Consider the following 14,024-nt stretch of genomic DNA (forward strand, 5'->3'; position numbering starts at 1 on the left):
ATACCACATCCACAGCTTCTCCCTTATCCACAAGGCTTGTTATCCTATCAAAGAAAGCTATCAGATTGGTTTGACACGATTTGTTCTTTACAAATTCATGCTGTCTATTCCCTATCACCTTACCCTTCCAAGTGTTTGCAGATGATTTCCTTAATTACTTGCTCCATTATCTTCCCTGGCACAGAAGTTAAACTAACTGGTCTGTAGTTTCCTGAGTCTCCCGTCTCCCATGATTTTCCAAAGATAATAGCTAGAGGCTCAGATACCTCCTCTATTAGCTCCTTGAGTATTCTAGGATGCATTTCATCAGACCCTGGTGACTTGCAGGCATCTAACTTTTCTAAGTGATTTTTAACTTGTTCTTTTTTTATTTTATCTGCTAAACCTACCCCTTTCCTATTAGCATTCACTAGGTTAGGCATGCTTCTAATGTATTGATAAAAAGTCTTCTTGTTTCCCTTTATTCCCGTAGCCAGTTTGAGCTCATTTTGTGCCTTTGCCTTTCTAATCTTGCCCCTGCATTCCTGTGTTGTTTGCCTATATTCATCGTTTGTAATCTGTCCTAGTTTCCATTTTTTATATGACTCCTCTTTATTTTTTAGATCATACAAGATCTCGTGGTTAAGCCAATGTGGTCTTTTGCCACATTTTCTATCTTTCCTAACCAGCGGAATAGCTTGCTTTTGGGCCCTTAATAGTGTCCCTTTGAAAAACTGCCAACTCTCCTCAGTTGTTTTTCCCCTCAGTCTTGATTCCCATGGGACCTTACCTATCAGCTCTCTGAGCTTACCAAAATCCGCCTTCCTGAAATCCATTGTCTCTATTTTGCTGTACTCCCTTCTTCCCTTCCTTAGAATTTCAAACTCTATGATTTCATGATCACTTTCACCCAAGCTGCCTTCTACTTTCAAATTCTCAATGAGTTCCTCCCTATTTGTTAAAATCAAGTCTAGAACAGCTTCCCCCCAGTAGCTTTTTCAACCTTCTGAAATAAAAAGTATTCATTACAATACAGTCAGATTACATGATAATTTGTGAAACACATTAAACCAAGGATCGGCAACCTTTGTCATGCGACCGGGCTGGTTTGTTTACCACCCCCCAGCTGATTGCCACGGGCAGGAGGCAGGGGGAGCAGGGGGAAGGTGCTGATCCATGGGGTCCACCGGCGGGCGGGAGGCACTGGGGAGGGGGGGATGTAGGGGATCTAATAGGGGGGCTGACAGCCTGTTTAATATCTGTATTAAATTGCTTGTTTAAAATTGTTTAAAATGTATATAATGCCTTTTGTCTGGCAAAAAAAAGTTTCCCTGGAACCTAACCCCCCGCTATTTACATTAATTCTTATGGGGAAATTGGATTCGCTTAACATCGTTTCACTTTAAGTCACATTTTTCAGGAACATAACTACAACGTTAAGTGCGGAGTTACTGTATACATTTTCTACTTTTTTTTTAATTCTTTTTACTTGACTTATTTCATTGTCATGATTTATATGGTAAGACCTTTTCTAAGGTATGTATTTTAATAATTTTGACAGCATTCTTTTACTATATATTTTATTTCAACCAGAAGCCCAGCCTTTTTTAAGAGCAACTCATATGTGAAGGCATTTAAGTACAAAGCTAACTTGGCTGGACACATAATTGGGCCAAATATTCCTGCAAGTTTCATTACTAATCTAAGCTATATACTTTATATGTCATAAAATAGGCTTAGCTTTGTACTTTTCACAAACACTTTAATGGAACGTTTGCCTGGCAAGGAGTATTATAAAAAATACCAAATATAAGTATCTAAAATAGTAGAAAAGCACCAGGGTCAGAATTAAGGTAACTTTAAAATCTTGATTTTCATCATTTTCTGATTTTCAAATACTTAACTACATATCATGGTAGTTTTCCATATAATTGCCCAGGTTTTATAAAAGAAACAGAAAAAAAGAAAGGACCTAAAACTTCACTATCCAAGACTTTACAGCTTTGCGATCTTGTTTAAAATTGGCAACTGTGTTTATAAGTTATGTAAACTGGAACTATTCAGCTAGATACTACCAGAACTCCCTGTTCCACACACTTTTGGATGTTCACAGTAAGAAATATGTAAATCTAAAAACAGCTTTAGTTTCATTATTGAGAAAGTAACTTATTACATTTTAGAGCATATAGAGATTTACAAAAAGCAATACTATATCTTTAGACATTAGAATAAAGAGGAAATGGAAAGTTGGGAGCGTACTAGTAAAACAATTTCATGACCACTTCAGTGAAAATACCATGAAATGCATGAAAGAAAAAGGTTTACCTTTCCTCACTGATGGAAAAAATACCACTGTTTTTGTACAGATTTAGGTATATCATCACACAAATCCATTTGTGTATGCTTATTACTATTCATTAACTTATGGTAACTTAGCTGATCACTGAAAAACCAGAAAAATAGAAGGCATAATTTGAAATAATCTATGTACTCAGACCTAGTTAGCAATTATACTTACATTGAACAGCGTAGGAAGCCAAAAGAGCAGCAGTATTATAAGGACAGGGCAATCTATAATTAAAAAAAAAAAAAAAAGGGATACACCTGATGTGAATTATGATCATTTTGAAAATCTTCTGATTTAATTAATTTATTTACCATACACAGATAATTTTAATGTAATTAATTAATATGAAAAGTAAAGCACAAGTTTTTCACAGACGTTTTTATTATAAGTATTTCCATTTGTAAGTACTCTAAAAGAAACTATTTTATCAGTTTTTCAGCAAATATTATAGAGCTCATAATCTTTATGTAAAATTATTCATTGCTAAAAATTAAATAATGTATCTTTTAATCTCTACAAACTGGTCATAAATTGTATACATCGTTCAGCATAATAAAAGAGGCTTACCTTCCAGTAAGAATGTCTTGTTTAATTTGCAAAAAATACTGGTACCTTAAAAAACAAAAATACTACAATGGGTTGAAGAAATGTGATTGTATTTTTAGACAGAACTGTCTTCCTAAATTTAACATAAAGCTGAAATATTTGATGTCACTTTTGGGTCTATTGTGTTAGAATCATTTAACCAGATATAATTATTTCTTAAGCTTTGAGAGGTAGATATTAATGTGAGATGGCAATTAAAGTCATGTATATATCCATACATTTAAATTATCTACTTCTGTAGAACATCCAATTTTACGTTACATTTCATGAAGACATCGCAATTAATATTCAAATTTCACCTAAAGGTAGAAACAATGGAAAAAAGAGGAAATGGCTACCTTGTGAAAAATAAAATAGAGAAAACCAAACTATCAAATTTTAGTGCCATAATTAAGCCACACAAAGCTGTATTCAGGCACCTAAATAAAAGTTGCCTTCTGTTCAGAAGTACTAAAGCATTTATAAGTCTCATATGATTCTATACATTTAGGCTTTTACTTTTAGGTACCCAATTTTGAAGATTATTTCCTGACTTAGCTCGTATTACAAATATATAAAAATTGTTTTATTTTTGTTCCAGGTATACAGAAGCAGAAATTTAGCACCTGAGGATATCTGACACCAATTTATTGTTTCAATTTCATATCAGGGTTGCATGGTTTGTCTTCCTCCCTCAATCTAGAAAAATTGTGAATGCAAAATCTTATTCAATTATGTTAAAGTTTTTCTGCAATTTTTCCTACCTTCCATAATTTTTGTTCTATAAACTGCATATTTCAGGATTTTCTTCTTTTATTTTAAATGACTTTTAAATGAGAACAGCCTATTTATAATAGCTCATCTGCTCCTCCCACTGTTTACCCTTAAGGTGGGAAATAAGCAGCAAAATGAGCAGATGAAACATTCAAAATAAGGAGACTGTTTTCAGTCAAGTACATTTAGTGACAGAAAACAGATGACAGCAAATTACTCACTTATTGCAGCTATTTTATAACAAAAATATAATAAAGGTTGCCTTAATTTAAGTGTATTTCTTTTAGTCTATTATTTGCTACAAGTATATGCTACACTTCACATTTTCAAATGCAACTACTGATTTCTGGGTACCTCCATTTTTGGGTGCCCAAACTGGGACAACTTAAAGGACCCTGGTTTCCAGAAAGTGCTGAAAAACTCAGCTACTGAAAACCAGGGCCCTCTAAATTGTCTGAAGTTGGGCACTCAAAAATGAAGGCACCCAAAATGAATAGTCACATTTGAAAATGTAGGCTTCCCTGAAAAAGGAGAGAGACTCTGTGCAGGATGAGATAAGTTTGAACATGTACCCATAATTCACCCAAAAGTTATATATACTAAGTTTCCTCCATTCCCTCATTAAGGTTTAGAGGATTTTAAGGAAGTCAATATTTAAATCTAAATTAGAAAGGTAGCAAAGCACACACACTACAAATGAGAACCACTCCCATAATAGGGGGTATAGTGGCAACAGTTGATTGCTTTCTTGTACATAACACCGCTTTGGGACATCCCGGGGCCTGGTATTGATTACATCACGTATATTTCTTCTTGCACATCTGCTCTGACAGTTGTAACACAAGCATTCATACAACTCAGGCCTTGGGACAGTAAATTAATAGTAAATAATTGTTTATGTAGCTGTTTATATTATCAGAAGCACTGTTTGTACTAAGCAACAGAGAGTCCTGTGGCACCTTTAAGACTAACAGATGTATTGGAGCGTAAGCTTTCGTGGGTGAATACCCACTTCGTCAGACGCATACGAAGGTGCCACAGGACTCTCTGTTGCTTTTTACAGATCCAGACTAACACGGCTACCCCTCGGATACTTGTTTGTACTAAAATAAGTAACAGATTGAATTCTGTCATGACAGTAAATATTAAACATTTAGAATTAATTTATTGCATTAAAAATTAAGAGGATTTTTACCGATTCTTTCATTTTCTTACAAATTGATACGTGAACAACAACTGCCTCATAATAGTTATGTAACGGTTCCTGATATGGACTTTTAAAGTAGATTAACAATAGTGAAGAACCCCACGAGCATTTTTACAAATGTGCTTGCATATACAGAGGAACCAACCCATCCATAAGTAAAATGCAGTTATCTCTGGGGTGCAATGTGGCAGCTATTCAGGGGAAGAACCACCACATTTTGTACCCAGGAGTAGAAACAGGGTGCATATAAAGTGACCAGAATGGAATTCTGCAAATTGGCACTTATCAAGGACATTGGGCCTAACACACCCCTAATGCCCGCAAAAAGTACTCTAGGATCTTCAGTTGATCACACATAATAGTAAGTTCAGGATGACATGTAAAACTGAAAGTATAAAAACTCTGATAGAAGACTACAGACTGAAGGCCATACCACCTGTAATTCTTTAGCCAATCTTAACATGACAGACAAAAAAAATGTTTTTAATATAAAGAACCATCTCCATCTTAAAACACCGAGGTATAGAGAAGAGAGGGGACTATACAGAAAACAAGATTTTTTATTTTATTTTTATTTTATTAATAAGTGTATTTTGCTTTTTAACGAGTAAATTTAACTTCCTGTTTCCTATATTTTGTGATTCCATTTATATAAATGTTAAAATGATGCAAAACAAAATTTTGGGGGGAATATTTCACAGGTGTGAATTTAAGGCCTTGTCTACACTACCGTGTTAAGTCAACCTAAGTTACGCTACTCCAGCTACATGAATAACGCAGCTGGAGTCGACGTAGCTTAGGTCAACTTACTGCGGTGTCTACACTGTGCTAGTTGACGGGAGATATTCTCCCATCGATTTCACCAGAATGAGAAGATTAAGGTGAGTACCAGAGTCAACCGGAGAGCGCTCTGTGGTCGATTTAGTGGGTTTTCACTAGCCCTGCTAAATCGACCTCCCACTGCATTGATCACAGCAGCGTTGATCCCCGGTAAGAGTAGACATAGCCAAAGAGTCTTTTTGTGAAGTATCTTGAATGGAGACATTCTGTTGTACTTACAGGACATCACAAGGAAGCTTTCTTAAACAGAGTTCATTCTGTGTTCAGTGTGTTGTAAGTACAGTGAAGTTAATTAGTTGTTAGCTAACTAGGTATCACTTAGGGCATGTAAACCTCTTCTACGTTGTTGAACAACATGGGAAATCAATAGAAATTAAAGCAACTTTAGCAATGTAGGTCTAAAATAGCTTGCACAATGCATTCACTTCTTAAATAGTAAGAACAATGAAGATGGAGCTATGTTAAATTAAAACAACCTTAATAAATGTTAGCAATCTTAATAAATGTTAAAAATAGATTGTTTGCTAGCAAGAGTTTATTTAAATGGACGGAGGATGAACAGGCAGCCAAAAATATGCCCCCTTTGTTGCCCATGTCTGTTGGTCCCATGAACATTAACAGTAATTTTAGGACGTTTTTGTCTGCCCTATGTGCCAAGTTATACACAGCCAAAAAGATTGGAAAGATAGCATCTACAGAATTATTGATTAGCAACAGTCAATGCTGGTAAGAAAATGGCCATCAATTTCTGCAAAATACACCTCTACCCCGATATAACACAACCCAATATAACACAAATTCGGATATAACGCGGTGAAGCAGCGCTCTGGGGGGGCGAGACTGCACACTCTGGCGGATCAGAGCAAGTTCAATATAACGCGGTTTCACCTAGAACGCGGTAAGATTTTTTGGCTCCCGAGGACAGCGTTATATCGGGGTAGAGGTGTATGTCATAAAATATATCGTCATATATTTTATCTAAGTTTTGAAAAGAAAAAAATTGCCTGTTCTAACAACAGAGATGGGACAAGTTAGGCTCTTTGGGAACCTAAATAAAAAATGGCCTTCCTGGTTTTTTAGAGGGACCAAGCATCTACAATCCCACAGAAGTCACCTTCTGTCGTAGATGCTCAGCAATTTGAAAAAAATCAGACTGCATATACTTGGGTGCCTAAAAATGGAGAAGGTATCTACATTTACACATCTTGGTTTGAAATTTTTGGGCACACCTCTTAAGAATACAGGACAGTCACAACTTTTTAATCTGGTACCAATTGAGCATTCCCTTTAAACAATTTAGGCCCAGATTAGTACAGCTATTCAGGCGTTGCTGCACTCAGCACTGTAAAACCTTACTGATTTAAGATCTTAAACCTCATTTTCAAAAAGTTTTTTTTACAGTTGCCTAAATCCCTTTTGAAAAATGAGATTTAGGCTCCTAACTCAGTTAGGTACTGCAACACTGCTTGCAAAAATGCCTAAATACCTGTAAAAATCTGAACCTTAGGCACATTACTACACAATAAGCACACCGAAATTAGTGTATTTGCGCCAGCTAAGATTGCTGCTGTAGCACCATAAGTTTACATATTATACTAATAAAAGTGAAGTTGAAGACTGATTGATATCCATGGGTGAAAAAAATTAGTAAGGAACTAATATACAAAATGAATGATGAGTTAGCATAATTTCAGAGATGATATGATGTTTTCAAACATGAGAGACAAATATGGGTTAAAATTCAATTTGTACCCATTGATGAGTAGGAGAAAGAAAAAAAGTTTTCCTTTTTTCTTCTCTTCCCTTTCTTTTCCTATTTCTACTTGAACAATGTTTTCTCTGTGAGATTATTTCATATGTACACCAGATTTCAACACCATGTATTCAAGGCTTCATCTTAAAGGTTTTTGTGTAGTTTGTGTGCTTACAGCATGTGACTTTTAGTTATCTATGGAAAATCCTAAACACATTACAAAAAACATGAATAAATCAGGTTTTTAAGAGAGACAATTCCAATAAGTAATACCTTCAAAAAACTAATTATGCTTTTTGATAATACTTAGTTCCACTTCTAAATTTCCTAAAAGAATTTTGCAACCGTAAACTACCTAAACCTACCTTGTATATTCTTCTTGGAGCTTGTTAGGGTCACTTACAAAAAATTTGACTCTAAAGTTCAAACTGTAAGGAGATCCTCCTAGAATCAACAAAAGCATTTCTAATTAATCAGGTTACTTTAAAATCCTTATTCAATAAAAATGATATTTGAAATAGACCTAATAAATATATTTGCTCACTTTTTAATTGTTTCCTGATTGGTTTGTTTGGATCCAGCCACCTCTGGGGGGGGGAGGGGGGGAAGAGATAAAACTATAATTAAAAAAACAAACAAAAAAAGAAAACAACACGTATTTCACAAATTAGTCCGACATGATCATGCTAAGAAACATTTATTTTCTTGTTACTTAATATCTGAGCTTCTTATGCAGAATTGGCCATTTGGCATGCAAAGCCCAGTGAGTAATTTTCTGAAAGATTACAGGTTATCACAAGCATACCCAATTACTCCCTCTGGCATCTGTCTCTATGTGCCTTATGGAGCTAAAGCTACTCCCAGCTCCCTTCACAGGTGGTTGCCTGCAGCTGAGCTAGCTACTTAGCTGAGCACCTAGTTATAAGGGTTAGAATTTAACAATGTGAGAACACTACTGGACTGAGCAGGGACTGACAACAAGAGACCACAACATTCTAATTCTGGCTCTGAATTACTCAACTTTTCTGGCTTTTTTCCACCATCTGTAAGATAACTAATTGTCACAGCACCCCTGCAAAGTAGGTAACATTTGTAAAACACTACATGTAAAATTCTCTAAAATACACAAAAACCCTTCCAATGGCTGTGAACTAGTAGTCCCAGAACCCAAGTTTACTGGAAAGACTGCTTGATGAAATACTTTGAGACATTGGCAACTGAACACAAACAACTAGGCTCCATTTCTCTTACTGCAAGGAACTAGGGTACTCCAAAAACAACTTTACTTCATTCAAAAGTAAGCTGTGCAATGGTATCCTAGAAAGATCTAAATGAGAAAACAACTACTTACCCTACTATAAATTAATATTGTTTTTTCAAGAGGTGTGTCCATATATATTCCATTTCTGGTGTGCATGCATGCCATGCACGAGATCAGATTATTTTTATCAGCAAAATCCATTGGGGTTGCATCTGCAGTCTACGTGCAGGGAGCCTAAACAGCGAAGTGGGCCCAATTGTCCCTCAGTTCCTTTGTCAAGACAGAATCCAGATGTTACAGGACTCCATGGTAGCAGGGACGAAGAGCAGATCATAGAATACACATGAAACCTACTGACCGCTACACTTACCTACATGCCTCCAGCTTCCATCCAGGACACACCACACGATCCATTGTCTACAGCCAAGCTCTAAGATATAACCGCATTTGCTCCAATCCCTCGGATAGAGACAAGCACCTACAAGATCTCTATCAAGCATTCTTAAAACTACAATACCCACCTGCTGAAGTGAAAAAACAGATTGACAGAGCCAGACGAGTACCCAGAAGTCACCTCCTACAAGACAGGCCCAACAAAGAAAATAACAGAACACCACTAGCTGTCACCTTCAGCCCCCAACTAAAACCTCTCCAGCGCATCATCAGAGATCTACAACCTATCCTGAAAGATGATCCTTTACTCTCACAGATCTTGGGAGACAGACCTGTCCTCGCTTACAGACAACCCCCCAACCTAAAGCAAATACTCACCAGCAACCACACATCACTGAACAAAACCACTAACCCAGGAACCTATCCTTGTAACAAACCCCGATGCCAACTCTGTCCACATATCTATTCAAGTGACATCATCATAGGACCTAATCACATCAGCCATACCATCAGGGGCTCGTTCACCTGCACATCTACCAATGTGATATATGCCATCATGTGCCAGCAATGCCCCTCTGCCATGTACATTGGCCAAACCGGACAGTCTCTACGCAAAAGAATTAATGGACACAAATCTGACATCAGGAATCAAAATACTCAAAAACCAGTGGGAGAACACTTTAACCTGTCTGGTCATTCAGTGACAGACCTGCGGGTGGCTATATTACAACAGAAAAACTTCAAAAACAGACTCCAAAGAGAGACTGCAGAGCTAGAATTGATATGCAAACTAGACACAATCAACTCCGGTTTGAATAAGGACTGGGAATGGCTGAGCCATTACAAACGTTGACTCTATCTCCCCTTGTAAGTACTCTCACACTTCTTATCACACTGTCTGTACTGGCTAGCTTGATTATCACTTCAAAAGTTTTTTTTCTCTTAATTAATTGGCCTCTCAGAGTTGGTAAGACAACTCCCACCTGTTTATGCTCTCTGTATGTGTGTATATATATCTCCTCATTATATGTTCCATTCTATATGCATCCGAAGAAGTGGGCTGTAGTCCACGAAAGCTTATGCTCTAATAAATTTGTTAGTCTCTAAGGTGCCACAAGTACTCCTGTTCTTCTTTTTGCGGATACAGACTAACACGGCTGTTACTCTGAAACTTAGAATACACATGGACAACACATCTCAAAGAATCCCATTTACTGGAGGGTAAAGTACCTGTTCTTTCTTCAAGTGATTGTTCAAATGTCTTCCACTCCTGGTGACTCACAAGCAGTGACCTCGTAGGAAGGAGGATTGGTGCTTGCCGTCTATTTCAATAACGACTGGAGTACTGCTCTGCTAAAGTGCGTGTCTGATACTGATGCCTCTACCAGTGAATTATACTGTATAAAATGTGAACTGATCCCCTCATAGCTTCTCAGAGAATCAACAGGTTGTCTCTTCTCTGATGGAGTGGGTTCCAAACTGCATGAGTGAATCTAATCTAGCTAACTCATAGTATGATTGAATACAATTAGAGACCCATTTAAATTATCTTTGGGTAGATACTGCCTGATCCTTCGTTCTATCTGCAAATGCTATAATTAACCTAGAGGAGCTTCGGAATGGTTTTGTTTTGCCCAGCAAAATGACAGAGCCTTAACTACATCAAAGTTAACAAGGAGTCTGGTAGCACCTTAAAGACTAACAGATTTATTTGGGCATAAGCTTTCGTGGGTAAAACACTACTTCTTCAGATGCATGGAGTGAAAATTACAGATGCAGGTTGGGTCCTCTGATGGTGGCGCTAGAGTAGATATGGGGACAGAGTAGGCAATGAGGTTTGCTACAGGGATTGGTTCCTAGGTCAGTGTTTCTGTGAGGTGGTGTGTGGTTGCTGGTGAGTATTTGCTTCAGGTTGGGGGGCTGTCTGTAAGCGAGGACTAGCCTGCCTCCCAAGCTCTGTGAGAGTGATCATTTTCCAGGATAGGTTGTAGATCACTGATCATGTGCTGGAGAGGTTTTAGCTGGGGGCTGTACATGATGGCCACTGGTGGTGTTATTTTCCTTGTTGGGCCTGTCCTGTAGTAGGTGATTTCTGGGTACCCGTCTCGCTCTGTCAACTACATCAAAGGTATGCAGTTTGGCTTCCCCCTGGCTCAGTTTGGGAAAGGAAATGGCAGATGAATCACCTAGTTAAATGGAAGCCTGAAACAATCTTCGGTAAAAATGCAGGGTTAGGCCTAAGGGTAACCTTATCCTTATGGAAATCAATGAAAGATAGACCAGCCATAAGTGCCTGAACATCCCTATCCCTTCCAGTTGATGATTGTGTTCCTCCCTGTCTGCTGACACTGTTGTGTTGTCTGCATTAACCTGGTCTGTCAGTCCACTCAGTACGGAGAGAAATACTGTGCAGGCTAGTCAAACAGTTCAGAGCTGTAGTATATTGTATGAAGGTGATTCTCTTCAGCAGCCCATAGGGCTTGGGTTTGAAGGGAGTGCAGGTGAGCTCTTCAGCTGAGCACAGAAGCATCTATTAGCAGTGCCTTGGTGACAGGTGGAGAAAACAGTATCCACGTTTGCAAACCTGCACAGAGTCCTTCTACCAGTTTAACTATTAGAGGACTTCTCAGGGGATCAGCATCCCCGTGTTCATGTGATATCTGTTCAATAGATACACATTTTCAACTACTTTTGTAAGGTGGGTGTAGTCTGGCATGTTATGTGATGTAAATACAGGAAACAATGTGATCAAGAAAACTGAGGCAAACTCTTACTGACATTTAAGGGTGAGCCTGCAGCTGGTTGATGAGGCCTACAATGGTACTGAATCTGTTTTATGGCAGATAAGCTCTTGCTGTTGTGGAATCTAACACTACTCCTACAAACTCTATCCTTTGGGTTGGCACTAAAGTTGACTTTTCTCTGTTGCTTCTGAGACCCAGTTTAGTGTAAAGTTGTAGGATCATATGAAATGGAGTCATTCATTTGTTGCACTGATCTCCCTCAAATGAGCCAATCATTGTGGTGCGAGTCTACCTATGCCCTTTGCTTTCTCAGGTGAGGCATCATGACTGCCAAGCACTTGGTGGCTACTTTTGGTGCTGCTGAAAGACCAAAGGGCAGGACTCTGTACTAATTGTGGTAATTTCCCACTTGGAACTGCAGGTATTTTCTGTGTGCAGGGTAGACTGATATGTGAAAGCATGTGTCCTGTAGGTTAACAGCATGAATCAGTTTTGGGGATCTAAGGATGGGATTAGAGAGGTTAGGGATTTGTATTTTAAGTGGCAGATTAAGGTATTGAGACAGCTCAAATCCAGAACTGACTGGCATACCCCTTCTTCAGGATTAGAAAATGTGAGTAAAACCCCTTCTCTCTGAACTCTAGAGGCACGTCTATTGCTCCAAGATTTAGATGTAAACTCATTTTTAATAATCTCTCATGAGTGGTCCCTGAAGAGGGTTGGGTGTTAGGAAGGTTCCGAAATTGAATGGAACACCCACATTCTGATGATTTCTAAGATTCTGAAGTAATGTGATTCCAAGTCTCCGGAAAATAAAAAAGGAAACGGCCAAAAGAAGGGGAAGAAAGGGAGAGAAAGTAAATAGATCCTCTAAATGCTCCAAGTGGCTCTTGACTAACATGTCAGATTTGCTACTTTAAGATGAACATAGCATGACTATGCAGAGGCTTTCCTCCATTGAAATCTCTACTTTTTCCAGGTGGTTCAGAGGATCGTTGTTCGCTATAGTAATAAGCAGAGCAGCCCCGTCTAGAACAACTCAACAGTCTGGGTTGTTTCCTTCCAGGGACTGCTGTATAAACCCCCAAAGACTGAAGAATACCATATGACTCTTTCAGGAAGTGCACAGCTTCTTTGTCTTGATGTTAAAGGAGTTCTCAAGAGCTGTTTGGACCTCTTTGGTAGTTTTCTCTGCTGTTTGGGGGAAATTTTTCAATAAAAAGATATTTTGTCCCAGTTTATGATGTCACATTTTACTAAGAGAGCCTAACAATTTGAACTACCCATTTGTAAATTTGAGGAAGAGCAGTTCTTCCTACCAAATAAATCTAATGGCCAATCTTCCAGGCATTACCATATACAAAATGTCAAGTAGTCTGGATGATTTTTCTTGCATAATTTCAACTGGAATCTCAAAGGTATCCACCATTCAGCACAGCAGTTCTTGAAAAGTCTTATAATAGTCAGGTCAGGTAGACATAGTGCCCATTGCTACCTCATCAGGCAAAAAGGTGGAAATGTCTGCTGGAATTATTTGTTCCTCAATCTAAGGGTGTTCTTTCTCTTTTTTGCTCATCTTGCTGAGCAGTGTGCCTCCTCAGCCTGCATGATTTTGCAGAGGAGAGAGATGTCGCTTTTCAGGGGGCAGTAGAGGTTGGTTTCCATGCTGGTGGTATGCCCCAAGACTCCCAGTCAGGTAAAGGTGGGGAGGGGGGGAGTGCAAAAAGTAAACTAATAACATAAATGCTAAAAGTAATTATAACTGAATATTCTACAAATGTATATAGTAAGTAATACTGGTAAGATGTTTGTTTCATTCTAGTTCTGACATGCCCCTGTTATGGCATGTAATTATCTGCTCAAAGCCCAGAAGGTTTTAGAAGTAAAAAAACACTAACCTTTTAATCACATGCTCAATGGATAACTCTGAGGCTCCCTCTAAGCTCTGCAGGGCTGCTTCTTAATCACAGCTGCCCCCATTACTACACCATTGTATTCAATTAGCATTACACACACAACATCAGAACACTAGAGGGAGTTTGGATACGAGAGTCAGGAAGGAAGGAGAAAATGGGAAATAAGATGGCCACAGCTGTTGCAATTTCTTGAGTTTGTCTGAATTAAGAATTGTGTTGAATTTT

General features: G+C 38.1%; 1 protein-coding gene across 6 annotated transcripts in view; it reads right to left on the reverse strand.

Annotated features, from left to right (window-relative positions):
- PTPN4 (protein tyrosine phosphatase non-receptor type 4) overlaps nucleotides 1-14,024 on the reverse strand; it is a 207,056-nt gene that overhangs the window by 122,188 nt on the left and 70,844 nt on the right. For 2 of the 6 annotated variants that reach the window (XM_054044369.1, XM_054044371.1), the window contains exons 4-7: nucleotides 8,030-8,072; nucleotides 7,851-7,929; nucleotides 2,894-2,938; nucleotides 2,498-2,550 (exon numbers count right to left, since the gene is read on the reverse strand). In XM_054044369.1, the coding sequence (XP_053900344.1) occupies nucleotides 2,498-2,550; nucleotides 2,894-2,938; nucleotides 7,851-7,929; nucleotides 8,030-8,072 (220 nt within the window). Of the gene's footprint in view, nucleotides 1-2,497; nucleotides 2,551-2,893; nucleotides 2,939-7,850; nucleotides 7,951-8,029; nucleotides 8,103-14,024 lie in introns of all 6 variants that reach the window. The other 4 variants (XM_054044365.1, XM_054044366.1, XM_054044368.1 and 1 more) reach the window with 3 other exon arrangements.

The sequence above is a fragment of the Malaclemys terrapin genome, chromosome 11, assembly GCF_027887155.1.
Source record: "Malaclemys terrapin pileata isolate rMalTer1 chromosome 11, rMalTer1.hap1, whole genome shotgun sequence".
Classification (NCBI taxonomy): domain Eukaryota; kingdom Metazoa; phylum Chordata; order Testudines; family Emydidae; genus Malaclemys; species Malaclemys terrapin.